At 26.2% G+C, this 22,664-nt stretch overlaps 1 protein-coding gene across 1 annotated transcript in view; it reads left to right on the forward strand.

The window, feature by feature from the left end:
- Positions 1–280: 280 nt before the first annotated feature.
- Positions 281–22,664, forward strand: part of LOC136090140 (tropomyosin-like) — a 44,304-nt gene continuing 21,920 nt past the window's right edge. The window contains exons 1-3 of the mRNA XM_065816244.1: positions 281–571; positions 20,291–20,381; positions 20,728–20,830. Coding sequence (XP_065672316.1) covers positions 353–571; positions 20,291–20,381; positions 20,728–20,830 — 413 coding nt within the window. The 5' untranslated portion in view covers positions 281–352. The remainder of the gene's footprint in view (positions 572–20,290; positions 20,382–20,727; positions 20,831–22,664) is intronic.

A 22,664-nucleotide genomic window follows, 5' to 3' on the forward strand; every position in this document is an offset into this window, starting at 1 on the left:
TTACTTGGCTTTAAGCGCGTCAGAATAAAGGGTGTTATTCTACATGGTTTTTACCCACCCGTACATTTTTGATTTACCATTTTTTTCTCAAACAGTATAAAAGATCGATAGTTTTTTAAATATATTTAACAAAAAATGTATATGGATTTATTAAATATTTCAAAAATGATAACAAAATTCAATCAGGTGACATTTGTAATAAGAAAATTGAAAAAGAATAAAAATAATTTAATACCATTTTATATAGAAACAAGGTTAAACAGAAGTCGCAATCAAAGTATCTCCGCGTCAGTAATTGTTTTGTCATTTTTTTGAGTAGTAATATAACATTTCTGTAATTATTGTTTATATAATGGGTATTGGTAGTTTAATTTATTATATTGTACCTGCAATGGTTTTGGGGGCAACGGTATACTATTCCTGGTCAATAACCTTGGATAATGCTGATTTAACATATAAATTAAACGAATCTAACTTGGCATCAAAGTATGCATCTTCTCAATTTCAAGAAGTTAGTAAAAAAATGGCAGAGGAGATAAGTGTTAAAGATCAGTTTTTAAAAGACTTTGATGTAAGTATTGTACTAAGATTTGAAAAACTTAATTTTAAACCTAAAAGTTTGTAAAAGATTATAGTTGCTGAAATCCGTGTTTCTAAAAAATATTGTTACAGTTCAAGGATACCTAAAAATAGTATGCAACAAATCTGAAGTAAATATCCAATTCAATATTTACTACTCTTTTACTTTAATTTTATAATTTTTGTAAATTTCTAAATAGATATTAATGTACTTATCATTAATTGTTTATTAAAACATCAATACACAGGCCATTGTGGTCCTTAATTTTGCTTTAATTCTTTTACAACTGTTGTAAAACCATAGTAAAAGATTCTAAAATTCTTAAATATTTTGGCTTTTACCAAATATAAAGTTAAACACAATTTAAGAACTACAAAATAGATTATATAGCATATTAATTATCCATAAGTAATTGAAAAAAAGAAGAGGTTGTAAAAGAATTATGCAAAAGACATAAAAATCCAATAACATTATAGCAAAAGATAAAGAACAAACACCTTGTCTAGGGCATTTAACTAGTTTCTGCATTTAATGTGTACAAAAAAATTGATCTGATAGTCCTTGCAGCTATGATCTTCAAATTTGCTATATGAATGCTATAAATAGATAAAAATAGAAAATACTTTGTTCTGCTTTTATATATTAGGATATTCCTTAACAAAATATATTTACTTTTAACTGATATTGCAAACCTTGATCACATTGTAGTGTTGAAAAATAACTCTGTAATAAACTAGGTTAATAGCTAACTTAAATTATAAAATAAGAAAAAATGGTAGTTGAGTTTTAATTTGTTAATACACTTTCAGTTAATTTTACTGTTAATACTATTTTAGAAAATAAAACCATTTGAAAAGTTTCTTTATAACAAGCTTTTAAAATTTAATTAAAACTGTAAATATAATGTGAAATAAGCAAAAAACAAGCCTTTTCAATGTTGGGATAATGGATTTAATATGGATAAAACAAAATGGATTCATTCAATATGATGTCAGGAATGATCTCTATTCTAAAGGTACACTTCTACTGCTCAATGATAAAGCTGGATTGATAGAAAAATTTAATGAATTTTTCCTAAGCATACTATAATTTTTTAGCATTCTGCTCTCAGAACTGAATGGCTGGTGATTGATCATGAATGCTAAAATAAACATTTGGTTCTTTTCAAAAACAGTCAGGTGATGTGATTATGTTTATATTATACTTGGTAACAAAGGTATGCTCCCTTGAAATATTATAGTAAAATCAATTTAAAAACAAAGAGTTACATTCATAGAAGAAGTTTTTATTTAATTTTATTTAAACAGTAAGATTTTAATCATTTGGGAATTTTTTATTTTTAAATAACTATATTTAAAAGAGAACAATTTTAAAAATTTAGGTTCAAACATTGATAAGTTATAAATATTTTTAACAATTTAATCATAACAAAATAACCAAACGGTTTTTACTGTCTTGTGTATTAAAAAAAGTTGAAGCATTTTAAAATCTTGAAGTAATTCAATAACACTTTCAATATTCTGATTTATTTTAACAAATTTTGCAGATATACTACTCTTTATGTTATTGACTCATGTTTTAAGAGAAAACTTCAATATTTTAAATATTTCAATCATACCATAGCTTGGCTTTAGTGTTGTAAGGGCTGTATAAACAATTTTTTGAGACTCATTTACAGTCCTGCTGTGTAGAGTTAAAAATCGTTTTGTATATTCATAATTGAGAACTTTAATAATGTTAGTGCATTTTTTTAATATAATACACATCCAGGCCTTGTTTTAAATAAAAAATACTTAATGCATTAGCTTTTAAAATTCTCTTAATTTTTTTTATTTTTTAAAGACATAAACTTTTTTAAACTATAATAATATTAATAACTTCAATAATATTAATAATTGTAATAATATTAATTACCATAAAATGACTTGAATATTATTTAACAGCTTTTTTATTATTATTATAAAGGAATGTTGTTGTTTTTTTTAATGTTTTTTTTTAATACTAAATAATTAAATTTATTATTACATTTAAAAAAATGTTTGATATTAACATTTTCTTTTGATATCAACATTTTTTTTTCTCGACAGTTGCATAAATGAATTAAAATATGTTAATTTTTTGAGTTTTTAAAATGATTATTTTTTAAATTTCTAATTACGGTTTTGCAACTACAATTAATTTTTTATTTAAAAGATATAGACGTGTAACCAATTAAAAATTACGTTAATTTATTTGCTTTATTTATTTAAAGTTTATTATTAAAATTGCATCGCTAAATATATTGTTTATTTAAAAAATAATCGTTGCGATTTAACTTGCATTATAAAAAAAAGTTAAGCTTACGTTTTGTGCAAACTTTTGATGCAGCCGTTTATTTAAAACTTAATTTTAAGTAAAAAAAAAAACATGTTTAGGAAGGAAAAACGAAAAAACAATTGCAATAAAAATAAGCTGATTTTTTTTTTAAGAACAAAAAAAAATTTAAAATTGAACAATATTTATTAATATCTTTAAATAGATTTGACAGTTAATTAAAACCAAACATTAACTTTAATTTTAATAAAGTTTAATACACATTTAAATTAAAATTAAATTTTATATTTTTTAAATCTAAATTAAATTTTATATTTTTCTTATCAGAATAAAATTAAATATTTTTATTAAATTAGTATTAAATTAAATCATATATTTTTCATCAGTAATTAAATTATGATTTTATGATCTTTGCTTCAAGCTTAAAAAATCAATCATCACAATAAAATAAAAACAAAATAAAAATAAACTTTAAATTTTATTTGAGTTTTTTCATTAGTAAATATTTATTAATGAAAAAATTTATTATTTAAATAGCGCTTATATCAAACATAATTGTTATTCAAACTTTTGTAACAAATATTTTTACATAAATGTCATTCAAAAGTTAATGTGACTTTTTTTAAAATTAATTACTTCTTTTATCTTACCACTTAAAGTATAATTTAGAAGTTAAAAAATGATAAAAAATCACTTAATCGAATTCGCTTACTGCTTACTTAAAATCGCTTAAGGCATGTGTAAATCGCTCTGAGCTTAATGCTTTAAAACAAGGTCTGTACATGGTTGTTAATAATCATTTATATTTTTTTCTTACATCATTGATAGCATTGTTTTATTTGTTGTTTTAGGCATTGAATTTTTAGTTATGACCATCGCGGTTACTACCGTGACGCCAGAAAAAACATAAAATTGCTTGTATGTTGATGGTTTTTAATAGCTTAAAGAGTGTCAAATGTTGCGACCCCCACTTGCAGAATTACCCATATATATACATGCGGTAGTGGTGTAGTGGTAGAGTGCTCGCTTCATAAGCGAGAGGTTCCAAGTTCGATTCCCACCATGTCCCTGGTAGTACCGCGCTCAACTTGTTTCTCTGCACAGCGGCCTTGTTTGTTGAGGTTTGTGTTTCGAAGTTATAGAGTTGAGAGAGGGTTATAACCACAAGTAGCCTTCTCATCTGTAGTGGCCTTCCTGGCCTTGGGGAGGTGAATTACAAAAAATATATATATATACATATGTATATTTATTTATATATATATATATATATATATATATATATATATATATATATATATATATATATATATTTATCAGACCCTGTTTTAAATCTTTAAGTTATTTTATGTATATCTAAAGCAATTCTGGTCAAGCGACTTTTTAAAAGTTTAAAGATGTCTTTTAGATTGTAAGATAAAAGAATTAAATGTTATAAAAACCACTTCAACATATAAATGATGATTATGTAAAAAAATTTAAAGTTTTTTTTACCTCATTCAAAATCCAAATATTATTTGGATTTTATCCACCAGTTTATTTGAAATGAACTGCTTGATGCACTACTAAAACATAAAAATGTGACTTAGTTTGAATGACAATTACATTTAATATTAGTGCTATTTAGTTTTTCTTTAAAAAAATAAATTATTTTTATTGCAGTTTTTATTTATTTTTTTTACTAAAAATTAAATTCCTTTTAAAAGTGTTTTAAACTATGAGACCTGACAAATGTGCAAACTTTTGATTAAAAAAGGCATGGCGTTCGTTTAAAGTTTTTAAAAATCAGCACATTACTTCAGCAAATTTTTTTCCAAATAATTATGTCCAAATATAAAAAACACATGTTTATGATAAAAAACATTCAGTTACAAATTTTAAAGATTTTTATAAGAAACCATGCTAAAGCATTATTACTTTTTTCAATAGAGTTTCTTTTCAATAAAATAATTTAGTATGCTATCGAAGAAAGTAACTGTGTTAAAACAACTTTTATTTTTAGTTCCTTTTATTTTATTTTTTTCAAGTTTTCTTTTATTTTGTTAATCGTAAATAAATTTAACAAACTAAACTGAGAAAAATTCACTGTTTAGTGTTAATAGATAACAGTTCACAATCAGTAGGTCAATGCATATTAATTATCATTAATTTGTGCGCACTTTGTAAATGCTTAAAAAATTGTTTTGAAAAAATAAAAATTGATTAAGTTCAATAAGGATCTTTGGTATATCTTATTATATATTAACTAGAATAAAAATTATTTAAAAAAAAAAAGAGTTTAAGAGATATATTTGATATATATATATATCTCTTAAACTTGATGTTCGCCGAAAAATAAAGATGCAAACATCAACGTTCATTAAAAAAAACAATTTGTCATGCCCTGGGTTAAATTTTTTTTTAACATAAATTAAGTGAAAAAAGTGAAAGTGCAACAAAAAACTTTTTTTTTTCAAAAATGATACTTAGAAAACTAAAATAACTTTTGCTTTTACAACTGGTAAATAGTAAATATTGCCATAATAAAATATTGCCAGGGCCAGGTTTGTGACCGGGGCTGCATAAACATTTATACATCCTAAAGTTTTTTATCCAAAATTCTTGTTATATATATATATATATAAATATATATATATATATATATATATATATATATATATATATATATATTTATATATAGATATTATAATATAATATTCATAATATAAATATTTATATATATATATTTATATATATATATATTTATATATATATATATATATATATATATTTATATATATATATGTGTATCAGGCCTTGTTAAGAAGTGTTATGCAGCTCGCATTTTGCCTGCGAAAAGGTGATTTGCCTACGCACTCAGCAGTTTTGCATTACACAAAAACTTTTATCTTTTAGAATATTTAAATTATCTTTTGATATCGTTTATGTGACGTTTATTCAGAAGAAATAAAGTCATAAGTGAAAGCATTTAACCGTAATTGTAAACTAATAGATTTTTTTGTTAAAGAAACAGTTTGTTTAATAATTTTTTTGTTGTTGTTAATAATTAGTTAAAAAAAATAAAGTGTTTTAAGTTTAAACTTTTCATCATATTTAACTTTAAGTTTTATATTTCATAAGTTTATAAACTTTCATTCACAAATAATGTTCATTTTACATGTAAATTTTAGTTTATTTATTTATAGCTTTTAAATAATTATTTTTTTTCTTCATCCCTTTAAGAAAGTACTAATAATGAGTTGTTTATTAAAAAATTTCCTCATCATAAATTTTCGAGACCCAGGTGTGATTTCACGAGTTGTATGGGAAGGGGATTGTTGCCTCCCCCTCTTCCCATATAAAAAGAGGGGAGTTAACATTCGACTAACAGTTGAATTTTTTTTTTTTTTGAGACATTTGTCACTTTTGAAGGATTCACTCTCCTCATTTCGTTCCAAAAATTGCCCCTGGCTGGACCATTCGGTAATGATATGTTAGAGAATTTAGTTTTTTTTTGTGAATATTTACCAATTTTAGAAGTAAATGATTTTTTAGTGTCAAAGTTTCTTTTTTGCATATGTTTCCATTATCATTAAATTTTTAGATTGATCTTAGAAAGAACGTCAATTAGAAATGATGAACTAGTTTATGATCAGTAGACAAATACTTACTAGTCAAGTTCTTTCAAAAAAATTGTTAACAGATTTTTTGCTTTGTTTAAGCACTGATTAAAACTGTAAAGTAGTATGAAACTATAATTATATTATATAAATAATTAAAACTTGTACTACTACTAGAGAGAAAGAAAAATAAGATCTTTTTATTTCTTGTAATTTTAAGCCAAAATGGCGTGAGATAACTTAAAACTTATATCCGGGTAAAGGCAGACGACGCTGTTTTCGAAGTGGGTAAGGGTGGGGGTCTTGACACACTCCCTTATATAAAAAAAAATTGTCAATTTATAGGTCAATTTCTTGAAAAAAAGGGCCTCTAAATAAAAAGTGGTGATATGGTGGGGGAGGAGGTATGTGCCCTGCCCCTCCCCCCCCCCCCCATGTGTTGTCGGGTTAGGTTGCACTGCACTGTTGCGGTACACTGAACCCCGGCACTGCGGGTTAAGCTGCAAACGATAGTTCAGATTCTGTTACTCGAGTATTTCAACTAAAATTAACTATTATCAATGATATTTAGGGAAAGGTTTACAAAAATATATTTAAAACAAGTACTTTAGAAAAAAACGCTAATATTTAGCATAATTGATTTTTTCTTATTTATGAAAATGTTTTCTCTGTAATTACGATGATATTAGGATGGTTTTTGGTAATGAGAGCTGTTACATTGCTCACAACGAAAATGTTACTTAGTTAATAACTATCGGGAAAAAAAAAAATTTATTTCCCGATTCAGAAAAAAATTTAAGACATGTGACTATTTAATTATATTTTAAAGTACAACAATTATTACACTTAGTAAGGCTGCCTATCATTTAATGCGCATTAAATTTGTTTTTTGGCTAGAATTGCTTTTTAAAAAAGATAATAATAAACGTGATTATAATAAAACAAAATAAACTTCTAACTTTTTCTAATTTTCTTTATAAGGGGTTTCATATTTGCTAAGGATTTCAATAAATCATTTAACCATTCTATATTTTTTTAAATACATAATCGAATGGATAACATTTTGAATAAAAACAGAGTAACTTTAAAAAATTTTTAAAAATGGAATCTTTCTGAAGTTTTTTGTACAGAAACTGCTGAGAATGGAACTATATATGTTGTAAAAATCTTTTGTAAAGTATGTGCTCTTCATCCAGAGAATATCCTGGCCAATACCAAAGGATATAATAAGAATTATATTACGATACATAAATGGGACATGCTACATTCAAAAAGATGGTGTTTCTCAACATTTACAAAGTGATGTCCACAGAAATACAATCCGATTTTCAAATGAAGACCTAAATGAAAACAAAGAAGCAAAAGCAAACAACAAAGAGTAACAGGTTAATAGTCAGACTTTATATTCATTTTATTTTTTAACCTCTAATTTTAAACAAAGATGTTAAAAATTTGAATTAGTTCACTTTTTATAAATAACAATCATTTTAAATTTTCAATACAAAATAATTATTTACTACGTCAATGAAGCCTTTTTAAAACAAGGTCATCAAACTATCTACTTTCCATGGAATTCGTCATTATTTTCATATATTTAAAATAATTATGATAATTTTTTTACAACTCATTTATGTCCTTTTAAGAAATTGTATCTTTTATTTCTATAAGGTGGAAACCAACAAACTCAGCACTAGTTCGTGTGTAACAATATTGAAAGAGAAAGAAAAATCTACAAATAATTCTTACAAAAACTTGGTAAAAATAGCTTATGAAATGGCTTGCCATCCAACTATGCCTCATGCGCATTTTTCTGTTCTCATAAGTTTTAGTTTCTTGTTAAATTTTTTTTTCAGCAAATAAATGTTAATTTTTTAAATATGCAAACCAAGTTCAAATAAGTTTAAACTTTAATCGTAGTTCCTAATTTATTACCTAAAAGTATTAATTTTTGACAATAATATTTTATTATATCTTCAGGTTGATTGTGCATGCATCACAGGATCAAACTTTATAAAATGTAAAGAAACAGGATTCGCTGGCAGAGAACTTATCAAGTGTTGTGCCAATACTGTGCGTGAGAAATGCTATAAAGTTCTCAAAAATTGCAACTTCTCAATTCTTAGCAATGAAAGTCAAGCACAAAAATCTGGAAAAGAAAAAATACTTGTTTTAGTCCGTACGGAGAAAAAATACTTGCTTTATTCCGTACGGAGCGCGACGGAATCCCAATATATATGGTTACCGAGTTGTTGGAGTTGTCACAATTTGGTGGAAGCAACTTAAACTCAGTAACTGCTAGTATTAACAGTGTCTTTGAGTCGGATAATTCATTTTTCAAAATATCTTACTGAAGATTATGATAAAAAACTAGTTTCTGCCACAGCTGACGGTGCAAATCTTAACTTTGGTGTAAAGAATGGTACCCTAACACAGCTAGAAAAATCTTGCAAATGGTTATTGAAAATACATTATATCAACCACAGAAAATATCTGGTACAAGATTTATCGGGCACAGGAGAAGAGCCCTTTCTAGTCTTCTCGAGACATGGCCAGCCTTTCTTTCAGCGTATGAAAATTATGCAAGTGACCAAAAAAATGGCAAAACAGTTGTAAAAGTAAAAGGTTTATTAAAATTATTTAAATGTCAATCATTTCTTTTTCAAGTAGGTTTATATTTATATTGTTTGGAAGTTATTGTCCCACCAAAAATTTTCTAAAAAAATGAGTTATTATCTCACGAAATTCCGACAACTATCTAACAAACTTTAATAAAAATAGACAATAAAATAAAATCAATTGGGGAAGAAGATGAATTTTATGACAGCTTTGTAATTCGCTATTTGGTCACTGATCAAAACGAAATTGAAGGTTCCCTTCAAAGAGCTGGTGATAAACAAAAACACCCCAAAAATCGTTCTTACATTAATGTAGCAATGGAGATGAATAGTTTTGATCACGAAAAAACAATTCAAAAAATGCATGAAATTAAGAGTGATTTTTCCTAAACTTCATGAGTTACTTGCGAGTAGATTTTAAGATTACTCTTGTAAATTTTCCATTTACAGAAGTATGAATTTTATCAATCCAATACTTTGGATAGCTGAAGACAAAAACTTGGGAGTGACGCAAATCAAGTTGATTAAACCATAATAAAGCCCCATTAATAAATGCTGGTTTTCAAAGAGATGCTTCATTACGAGAAAGGAAATTACTTAAACTTTTAGTCACAACTGAGTACGAGTCTCATCCGGTAAGATGTTTATGGTAAGTAATTTTTAAACATAGAATTAAAGAGTTTCCCAATATATGTCTACTAGTTTCTCTTATTATGTCTATATCCGGATCGAACTCGGAAGTCGAGAGAACTTTTAGTATTGTCACAAACATATTAGCAGATAAACGCCTATCAGGGAACCACGACACACTTGCCGATAGTGTAGTAATTCTCGGCAACAAAAGTATTTGGTCGAAAGATGAATACGATAATATTATTGACCTATCGTTGTTGAAGTATATGAAAAAACGAAGAAAATCTGATGTTGGTGATTCTAACAAAGTTAAAATAGCAAATATTCAAGATATACAAACATGCAGTGATACTGATGACATAAACAACAAAGATGATATGGTAGCAGACAATCTTAATGAATTAAATATATAAATTCCTTTTAAATATATAAATTATTTTTTGTCATAATAGTTTAAAAAATGCATGATTTCTTTTGATGTAAATATTTTATTAATAAGATGTTTTGTTTATTGTCAATTCAATTACGTAAAATTTTAATGACGTTCGTTAAATTTATGAAAATAAATTATGATCACGAATATGTTATCAGTAACTAATAAAATTCTTTATTGTTTAAAAACATTATTAAAAAGAGTTCACGAAATAAATAAGAAAAAATTTATTAACAGTTAATAAAATAACCAAAAACCAAAAATAAATAAAAAAATGTGTTACGTTTTTTTCAAAATAAAATTTAGTTCCTTTTTGAAAAAAATGATTTTTGAAATAGGAATTTGGATATTATTTGTAACTTTTTTTATAGTGAGAAAAAAAAACTGTCTGTATGATTTTTAACGCGTTAATACAAAAAATTTCATTAGAATGCGGTACTTGAAAAGATACTAGTGACGTAATATAACTTCTAACAATACAAAATATATTTGCTGAGTTGAGTTACTTTGAAATGCGTTACGCGTTTTCATTACACAGCGAAATCTTGTAACAAGGCCAGATGTATATGCATGTATACTGATATATAAACATCATCAAAATTATTATCATCATCAACTTTAGCCTTTAATTTTTATACCGCTTTACAAATATAAATAATCTTAAGCATTTTTTTTCTTTAAATAAAGCTTATTGATACAATATGTAACACACTCTCTCCAGGTTTTTTTAATTCCTCCACTACAATTATCTTCTGAAGCTGCTACCTCTCTATGCTGATACCCAATTTCTTGTCTTGTTAGAGTTTCACATATCCATCTGATCATCTTCTCTTTTGGCATATACTACACTATATAAATACCAAAGTTTATATAAATATGTAAAGATATTGTTTGATAGCATCTAATTAAATAGCAAACCTATATGTTAATATTCTTTTGTTTCCATATTATATATGCATAAATGCGCATCTTACCTTCTTTTTTGTCAGTTTTTAGCTAAGCATCATTCTACTCCACGTTTTTCACCTTCTTGTGCACTTGCTATATTAAACAGTAATCTTTTTTTTTCTTGTTTTACAAGAGCATTTCTTTTGAGAACAAATGTCTTTTTATTATTGCAAGAAGTCAATGTAAAAAGATGCTTTCTGATGTTAAGCTCTATTATTTTCAGTTAACTAAATCTTGTATCTTATCTCAGATGTCCAGAGGTTCTAGAGACTTTTTTAGTCTTAGTTACTTTGTGACTCTTGCTTAACGGAGTTGTTACAGCCTGTTAACAAACTCTTATAGCCTTAGGTGCAACATATTGTGCCTATGGCTGTAACAGTCTATGTGCAGCGCAAATTATATTTATAAAATAATATTTTTGCATGTATATATCAAAATAATAGCTATTTAAAATTGGGATTGTGTTTAGGATAGTGATGTTAATTTATACAATGGAACTATTGGGGTGAAAAAAAACATTAAACAGACTAAAAAGTACTAATTAATTAACTCAAAGAAGCTATCAAAATTAAAGACATTAGAAAAAATTGTTTATATATATTTTTTTTTTTTAGGGGACTGGGTGTTACAAAATTGTTGCTTAATATGGGGAGGGGAGTTAATAAAATGTTATGATACATTATGAGGTATCAAAAAATGTCAAAACCGTGCGACATAATTTATGGACAACCCCTTAACTAATTGTAAAACATCAAAATCACTCTGGCTTTCAATACTTAAGTTAATTCCAATTAAACTCTTATACAGCATGTGGTTCAGACAAGACTTCCATTATAGTCTTAAAAAAGTGTTCTCCAAAGCTCTCTTCAATTTATTCTGTTCGCTTAATTCAACCCTTGCTATAGTAAATTAAATAGTAATTCAAAAAAAAAAATGAAAACACTCTATAACAACAGCAAACAAAAATAAAAATAGTTAGCAACAACAGCACAAATAATGACAAACTTTACGCAAACAAAAAAGCAAAACACAAAAACTACAAAACGAAAATGCAAACACAAAAACTACTCCAAAATAAAATAAAATAATAATCTTTTGTTATTTTTGAAAAAAAAAGATGCAGAAAAGTTTGCAATTTATTTTAATGCTTTAATTAGTTCTTTTTATTATTATTTTGAACATTTGTTCACCTTTTTTTTCTTTTAACTTGGTACTTTGCTTTTAATTTATTTTTTTGCTTTGTTTTTGTTTTATTAAATCTTTTTGTTCTTTTGTTAATTTTCTTGTTTTATTTTTTGCTTCAATCTTTTTGTTTGTTTTTTTACCATTCAATATTTTTCTTATTTTTCTTTGTTTTTAACTTTTTAATACTTCAAAATAATTTCCTTTGTTTTTTTTTCTCTCTTTTTTTTTCTTATTACTGTTAAATAAACCCTTCCGTCTTTTGAATAAATGCTTCCGCCTTTATATATATATATATATATATATATATATATATATATATATATATATATATATATATATATATATATATATATATATATATATATATATATATATGTATATATATATATATAACTCCTGACTGGTTGTCAGAAAGTTTTGTTGACAAAATGTAAAAATTAAAATGCAAGACCGGAATTTTTTTTGTTACTTGTAGACTGCCTGCTCCAACCAAACCCTCAGTCGATGTAGCAGCACTCCCTTGCGAGTCAGGCTATAAGATAGTCGATGCAGCAATACACCATTGCAAGTCAGTTTATTTGTCAGTCGATGTAGCAGCACTCCGTTGCGAGTCAGGCTATAAGATAGTCGATGCAGCAACACACCATTGCAAGTCAGTTTATTTGTCAGTCGATGTAGCAGCACTCCGTTGCGAGTCAGGCTATAAGATAGTCGATGTAGCAACACTCTGTGCATGATTTACAATTTAAAAAAAATAAAAATAAAAACATTTAAAAAAAGATAATAATAATTAAAACATTGTTTATATTATTAAAAACATTAGGAATGTTTTTAAAAATATTCTGGTCAATTAAATTTGCGTTTTTGTGGGTTTTTTTTAAAACGATTAATTTGTAATTAAATTAATGGTTTTAACTATCTGACAACACACAAATGTTGGACGAAAGTCAAAAGTAATTAAAAGTGATGTATTTGTTGGCATAAGAATCATTTTTTTCCTTCCGTACTCCCAAATGTAACAATCTATAGAACTATATATATATATATATATATATATATATATATATATATATATATATATATATATATATATATATATATATATATATATATATATATATATATATATACAGTAGCGGCCGGTGACAATACACTTTGGTGGGGCCAGGAAATATTAACCGAACAATACTGCAACGACTTGCTGTCAGCTTAATTGATGTTTTGGTGTTTGTTAGGACGCTAGCGCTTTTTGATTAGTTGAGAGAGTTAAGGGCTAGCATACTTACATAATAAAGTATTTAATGACATTGAATCTTTTAAACCTACGTAAAAACCAGCAAAAAGTGACTGAAAACTGCCCTATAGTTCAAAAGTGTTTTGACTCTTTTTAAAGTAATAAAACACCATTCAGCATCAGCTGTAGACACAGGCGTGACCAAAACAAACTCTATCAACTTTGATACTTCAGAAAATACTTCAACCAGGTTATTTTCATGCATAATTGGATAGGGCATTAGTTGTGCCGATATCACAGCATTTTCAACAAAACAGTAATTCCGATATCAACTTAACTTCACTTAGTATTGGTTAGTTATTTTAATATTTTATATATGATTCCGAGGGAAATGTTGTTTATTAAAGTTGAAATTTTTCGGATCCAAAATTGGTTTTCAGATCACAATGACGAGAAATGTTTAGCCAATAAACTCTCAATTTTGTTCATGTTAATTTATCTTATTAATGAACCTAAATTATTGATAAGATAACTTTAAACTATATTGTAACTATGACTTTGGCATGATTTAAAAGCAAACTTTATCAACAGTAGTTTAGTCAAGAAGGGCTTCTTAATTAAGAATCAATAAAATAATAAAGAATGTAACATTACATATAAATTGAACTCTCTGATAGGTTCACATAAATTTTCTGAGAATGGCGAAAGGGTCAACAAAAACAAAAAAGATACTTTTACAACATTAAAAAATTTTTAAACATGTTTTTAGAAAAAAAACATTTCAATAAAACGTTCTGATTATTTTATTTCTATGGTAATGGTAAATGTCAAACATTTTAAAATAATCTAAACTTTGTATATTTTTTTAATTAGTGTCTTTTTGGAAGTATCAATTATTGAAGCTGTATTAAGAAATGTAACAGTACCATTAGTGGTACAGTTTTTGTGATTGAAAGAAATTTTGCTTTATATCTTCTGTTGTTTTAGTTGGTTGTACCTTTTTTGGTATCAAACTACTACTAATATTGACTAATTTTAAAATATTTCTTGAAAACCCAGTTGCAAATTTTGCTGATAAAAAATTCTCTAAAACTTGTGATTGATGCTTATCATCATGGTTGAAATTGGCTCTGGTTCAGCGCCGATCTAATTGGCAACTTAAAAGGTAGAATAACTCAACTGCCACCAAACAATGTAAACAATTTTCAATAGCTGATTCATTACGCTGCAGAATATAATACATGAGCTATTTGGAAAAAATAAACATCAGCAATCCCTCATTGAGAATAGAACAAGAACTTCAAAAGTACAAACAGTTTGTAGCTCTTATTAACTAAGACTAAGCTTTCTCGAGTCACAATATATAAACTTGCTAAGCATTCCCATACACTTGCGCAATTAATACACAAATCAAGATTCTCATTAATATGGCTGAGCCACTATTTTTTCCCTGTAAAAAAAAAACAAGCATTATAAATTTAAAAAAAATAAAACAATATATGCCTGAAAATGTAGTTTACTAACAAAAGTTATAAAATGTACAAGATTGTTGATTATAAAAGAAATGCGAAACTTTTTCATGATATTTTAAAATCAATTTTCTAAACTGTTTAATTTCCCTAGAATTTTGAAACTTATAATTTTCTTCTTTTTGCCATTATTATTTCTGTTATAGAATAAAATGACTTACCTCGAAAATCTAGTTTCTGAAAGTTAATATAAATTAATTTATATATATATATATATATATATATATATATATATATATATATATATTTATATATATATATATATACATATATATATATATATATATATATATATATATATATATATATATATATATATGTGTGTGTGTGTATATATATATGTATATATATATATATGTATATATATATACATATATATATATATAATTATATATATATATATGTATATATATATATGTATATATGGGTCATTCCATGCCAAGTGGTGCAAATTTAAATGAGGTCCCTCATGGACCATCTCAGATTTTATTGAAATTTTTTGATTTTGTACATATATATGTTAAAAGCATGTTTTGAAAGTTTTAGATCAATATCTAATATGGTTCTTGAGAAAACGCTATTTAAGTAGTGGGGTATTTTGCATAAAATTTCTCTCTACAAGAAAAAAGGGTTTTTTCATCATTTTTAACAGCCAATAACTTTTGAGCAAGTCAGTTTTATAATTCAATTATTATAAGATAGCAAGTGTGCTGTGGATACTTTGAAAAAAGAAAAAAATATTATTTCTGGCATCTTAACTTTTTCCATAATGGCGGGCTAAAGTTGATGTTTTTGTTTTAAGAATAAGTTTTTTTGTGATTTTAAAGACCTTAATCTTAAAAACTAGTTACAAAGTTAATACAAATCAAATTGCCTGCTGATCTACATGTGGTGGATAAACATTTTTAAAAAAATCAGTTGATTAAAGAGCTGCATTCAAAAGTTTTAGGTCTCCAAAATGAGTCAGATCGAGATTTTCGTAAAATTGATCTGTGATGCAAAGCATCTGTTACCTAAGATGGCACTTTTTTTTTTATAAAAAATTTTTTATACGCATCAATTAAAGACTGTTAATTAATAAAAACCAAAAAAATTAATGGGCGCTTATTTATAACCCCCAAAAGGTAGTCTCTAAAAGTCAGGTAAATTTTCCATAAAAAATTATTACTTTTCAAAAGTTTAGTTATTGTTTCATTTAATTCTATATATAGTATGTCAATCTAAAAAGTACTAATAAAACCAAATAAATTGTTGTATTTTAGAACTAATTAATAATAAGTAATATGCCTGAGCTTTCTACTTGCTGTATTGGTAAAGCATTAAATGAACAGTGCTATCTATCTAATAAAAGTAAACGCTACCAAGAACTGTCTAAACTAAACCAAGAGCTTATTTCTTTGAGAAGCAAAATAAATCCCATAGATTTTATTTGTAGCTATCAAGAGAAAGTTTACTTGTCGAGGTATGAGAATGAACATCGCAGGTATTGTTGTAATCCGTTGAACAAGCACGCAAAAAATGTGAAAAGTAAGTTTCAATATTTAATATCTTAATTTAATAAAAATACCTTAATAACACTAAATAAATAAAAAAAAAATATTTAATAATTATTTCCGTTATTTATTAGATTCTCTTAGAGTTATTAGTCTTTCATATGCCAAAGATTTTGGTTTAATACCTGGTCAAAAAATTTGCACTAGTTGCAGAAAAGTTCTGAATTGCAAACATAATACAAAAGAAAATGAACTCCAAGAAAAAGAAATTTATGTTGACAACCATACATTAAAAGAAGATCTTAATTCAAGTATTGCAAGTTTTGGATGCTCACCTCTAAAACTTGTTTCAAAAAAAGATAGAGTTGCATATGGAAAGCGTAAAATTGATAGCGTAAGAGCTCATACACAAAAGGCTGTTGCCAATGTGCTAGGTTTAGAAATAGCTGCACTTTGTGGAATTGAATCACCCTCAAAAAAATGTTTGAAAAAAACAAACACAGATTTAGACAATATTATGACTCAAATTAAGTCAAAATTTGAAAAAACATTGTCAAATTCTGAAAAAATCACACTTCTAACACTCACTCCAGACAGTTGGTCAATAGAGAAAACTCAGAAGTTTTTTTTTACTTCAAAAAGATCTGTAGTACAAGCCAGAAAATTAAGTAAAAAAAGTGGAATACTATCAAAACCTTCTCCGAAATCGGGTAGAAAACTAAGCGAAGATGTAATTACAGAGGTTGTTCATTTCTACGAATGCGATGAATATTCAAGGGTTTGTCCAGGAAAAAAAGAGTTTGTTTCAGTTAAAGTAGATAGTAAAAAGCAACATATCCAAAAGCGCCTTCTACTAGTCAATATGAAAGAGCTACATATTGAGTTTAAAAAGAAATATAATTATCTTAAAGTTGGATTTTCAAAATTTTGTGAGCTAAGGCCCAAGTGGTGCATTCCTGTGGGTGGTGCTTCTGGTCTGCATGCAGTTTGTGTTTGCCAGTACCATCAAAATGTAAAGCTCCTTGTACAGAAAATTCCTGGAATTTCTGATTAAAAAATCTTATTAAAATTAATGGTTTGTAGCATTGAAAATAGGGATTGTATGCTGCATAGCTGCGATAAATGTCCTGCTAAAAAGGTTTTGTTAGACTACATTGACACTTTGTTTACAGAAAAAGAAATTAGTGAAGTTAACTTTTATTAATGGCAAAAATCAAATTACCAATGTACTTTAGTACCAGCAACTCTACCTTTAGATGAATTTATTGAAACGGTTTATGAACAGTTAGATAGTTTACGAGTGCATCATTTTATATCAAAAAGTCAAGCCACCTACTACCAACATTTGAAAACTAATTTAAAAGAAAATCAAGCTTTGGTTCTTCTTGACTTTGCAGAAAACTATAGTTTTCTAATACAGGATGCAGTGCAAGGTTTTCACTGGAATAACAGCCAAGCAACTGTGCACCCCTTTGTTGCGTATTTTATAAAAGATGGAAAACTTGATAGTCAAAGTTATTGTGTTATATCAAATCATCTGAAACATGGAACAGATGCTGTTCATTGCTTTATCGATAATGTTATTGATAAACTTAAACAATTACAAACATTTGAACACATTATCTATTTTAGTGATGGAGCTGCATCACAATATAAAAATTACAAAAATCTTATCAACTTATGCTACCATAAACACGATTTTGACATGACTGCAGAGTGGCACTTTTTTGCAACATCGCATGGTAAAAGCCCTTGTGATGGTGTTGGTGGAACAGTGAAACGTCTTGTTGCACGAGCCAGTCTACAATCACTAAACGATCCTATTGACACACCAAGCAAAATGTACAGCTGGTGTGTTCAACACATCAAAGGAATATCTTTTTTTTTTGTTGACAAAGTTTCAATAGAAACACATACTACAAACTTCAATTTGGAAGAGAGATATCGTTCTTGTTCGACAATACCTGGGACACGAAACCACCACAGTTTTATCCCAATGTCACTTACCTCAATAAAAATAAGAAGAGTCTCATTTGATATTATTTGCACTAATGTGGATTTTTCTACTTGCAGAATTTATATTAATAAAATTTCCAGTTACTCACCAGGAGAATATGTGGCCTGCGTTTACGATGCTCAATGGTATTTAGGAAATATTCTTAGTATTTCAGAAGAGCATCAAGATCTTAATATGAAATTCATGAAAAAGTCTTTATGTAACAAGTTTACGTGGCCATGCAGAGATGATCTTTGTTGGGTACCTCTAATGCATATTTTATGCAAAGTGCAATCTCTTAAAGTCCAGTCAAACAGTGGATGATTTTATAGTATTGACTTAAAAGAAATCAATGAGATTATTTTATTATTTGAGAAATTTAACTTTTTGTAAATTTTATTATTTTTGTTTATTTTCTTAAAAACATTTTGTTCGTTTTTCATTAAAAAAATTATTGTATTATAAAGAGGGGAGGGGACAGAGGGAAGGGGACTTTATCTATTGGGATTTAAAAGTTCTTTATCTAAAGGGATTAAAAGGCTTTAAGCATTGATATTTTTTAATTGATATTTCATAATAAATAACATTATATAATTCAATGCATTTATTTATTATGTCAATTTCAGAATTTTATGGAAAATTTACCTGACTTTTAGAGACTACCTTTTGGGGGTTATAAATAAGCGCCCATTAATTTTTTTGGTTTTTATTAATTAACAGTCTTTAATTGATGCGTATAAAAAATTTTATAAAAAAAAAAAAGTGCCATCTTAGGTAACAGATGCTTTGCATCACAGATCAATTTTACGAAAATCTCGATCTGACTCATTTTGGAGACCTAAAACTTTTGAATGCAGCTCTTTAATCAACTGATTTTTTTAAAAATGTTTATCTACCACATGTAGATCAGCAGGCAATTTGATTTGTATTAACTTTGTAACTAGTTTTTAAGATTAAGGTCTTTAAAATCACAAAAAAACTTATTCTTAAAACAAAAAAATCAACTTTAGCCCGCCATTATGGAAAAAGTTAAGATGCCAGAAATAATATTTTTTTCTTTTTTCAAAGTATCCACAGCACACTTGCTATCTTATAATAATTGAATTATAAAACTGACTTGTTCAAAAGTTATTGGCTGTTAAAAATGATGAAAAAACCCTTTTTTCTTGTAGAGAGAAATTTTATGCAAAATACCCCACTACTTAAATAGCGTTTTCTCAAGAACCATATTAGATATTGATCTAAAATTTTCAAAACATGCTTTTAACATATATATGTACAAAATCAAAAAATTTCAATAAAATCTGAGATGGTCCATAAGGGACCTTTGCACCACTTGGCATGGAATGACCCATATATATATATATATATATATATATATATATATGTATATATAAATATATATATATATATATATATATATATATATATATATATATATATATATATATATATATATATATATATATATATATGTATATATATATATTGTATATCCATTATAGATATATTTAATTGTAGCTAATGATATTGTAAGTTCACTTGAATAATTAATTTAATGTAAAATTTTGTTATTACACAATGACTTCTGAATGTGTTTTTCTGAATAACCTCCTAAAATACATATAATCTAAACTAAAGAGCTCTCACTCCTTTCTCTGTAATTGGTATATTTTAGGTTCTTTATTTTCAAAATACTATAATTATTTTTTTATTTTTTTATTATTCTTTTTAGTTGGTGTTTCTTGGGCAGAACTTGCAATTAGAGTTTTCAGAATTGCGCAATACTTATCAATTTGTCCTCAAAAATGTGGAGAATTTTGGAAGTAATCTTGAAATTAGTTTCTTAAATATAAAGTTGTTCCTAATATTGAATTTTCTATTTGTAATACATTTTTAAATTCATCTTTTAAATAGCAAACAGTATTCTCTAAACTAGAGAACTTTTTCTACTAATTTTTCTGTACTGTACAAAACCCGAAAGCAATAATTTTTTACTAATTTATATTAAATAAATTTAAATATTAATTTCATTGTTTAATTGCATAAAGTAAATGTTTTAAAATTACAATAAAAAATTTAAAAATATAGTCATATTTACTAAAAAATTGTAAAAATAATTTTTTTGTCTTTCAGTATGTAAATAAATTTTCTCTTCACTTGTATTATTAGAAAAATATCAAACTGAAGTGGGAAATTGCAACAAAGAAAAGGAAGAGCTGAAAAAGAATATTGAAAAAACAACAGCAGATTTAAAAACTTCTCAAGATAAAAGGTAAATAAACTAAATTTGAATTAATACAATTGCTAATACTTATGCTAGTGACACTTAAAAATTATATATATATATATATATATATTCAGGGCCTATTCTAGGAAAAAAATTTGGGCAACGTTACTTTCTCCGTCTGGCAAACTTTAGCGGAAAATCAGTGGGTTTTTTTTTGCAAAAAAAACAATATTTGCTATAAAAAACTTAAAAAATCGTTAAAAAAAAAAGTCCTCAAATTTTAATTTGGATTGCGCCTGAAAACTGTCAGCACTATCGAAAATGGTCTAGAATAGTCCCTGATATATATATATAAAGAGAGGCAAGGAGAGGAATGGCGTGCAATCGAGCGCTATTGCTGACCATGCAAATGATTTTATTTTTTGACAACTTGACCACGACTGTTTTAGATGAATAAATGATTTTTAAACATTTTAGAGACGCGCTGAAAAAAGAAATGCTAGCTAAACTAGGAAGAAAAAGAAAAAAATTATGAAAAAAGAAAACAATTCCTTGCGAAAAAGAAAATATACAAGCACTAAAATAAAACACAAAAAACTCAAACTCGAAGCGAAAATTACTTTTTATTACATTTTTAATTGTGTTTAAAATAAATTATAGTTAATTTAAAAATTTAACTTTTGAAATGTTTTATTAAAGTTATACAAAACCCTTTTACAAATGTTTTTTAATGATTGTTTCATGAATGAACAAATTTTATTTAAATTACTAAAAAGTGTTTTATATATTATTTTTAAATTGTATAAACATTTTTTTTTTCCAAAAAGTTGTAAAAAAAAAATATTTACATGTTACATAAAAAAATTTTTAAATTTAATTTAAAGCCTTTGCATAAAATAAAAACTTAAGGAAAGATCAACGATTAAAAGTTATTAAGAATGTAACAATTTTTTTATGGCATTTAAATTGTTAAAACTACCATGGTCAAATTATAAAGAAAAAATAATATAAGCGTGGCAGTTACAGCGTGAGATTGCACGCCACGCCATTTCTGTCCAAGCCTGATATATATATATATATATATATATATATATATATATATATATATATATATATATATATATATATATATATATATATATATATATATATATATATATATACACACACACACACACACTGTCCAAAACATTAGCAACCAAAGTTCATTAGTTCAACCATCAGTTCCAAAACCAAAGTTCAACCATTAGTTCCAAAACATTAGCAACCAAATAAAAAAATGCTTTTTTTCTACTTTGAATACTAACTACAGCAATTTTATTTTTTTTATTACGCTTTGAATACAAAAAATGTTTAATATTACATATAAAAAAAAAGATTTGTACATGATAAGACTACTTGAAAATGAATAAACTTGTTTTTTTGTTTTTATTGGTATTTTAGCGCAGAAAATCAGCAGCACAAATGTGGAGATAATGCCCAAGGGAATTGTTGTGTTGTAATTGTTAGTACTTAACCAATGAGAATTAACTAATTGTTAATTTTTGTCCAGAGATGAATATGGAGAGTTGCAATTATTACAATATTAATTTAAGATCACGTATATATGCTGTTTTGGATTATAATGGCAGGAAACAAGTATAATTTAGCTTTTGGAGAACGTATTGTAAAAAATTACAAGAAAGGAGTCAAACAAAAGGAAATCGCAACAAAATACTCTATTAACAAGTCAATTGTATATCAAATATTCAAACAATTTAATAAAGGTAGAAACAGAACATAAGGGCGGAAGACCACTCAAAACATATCGTTTCACCGAGCGAAAAATTATTTGTCATGTTAAAAAAATCCTTTTGACAGCGCTTATGATACTATTAAA

This window comes from Hydra vulgaris, chromosome 13 (genome assembly GCF_038396675.1).
Source record: "Hydra vulgaris chromosome 13, alternate assembly HydraT2T_AEP".
Classification (NCBI taxonomy): domain Eukaryota; kingdom Metazoa; phylum Cnidaria; class Hydrozoa; order Anthoathecata; family Hydridae; genus Hydra; species Hydra vulgaris.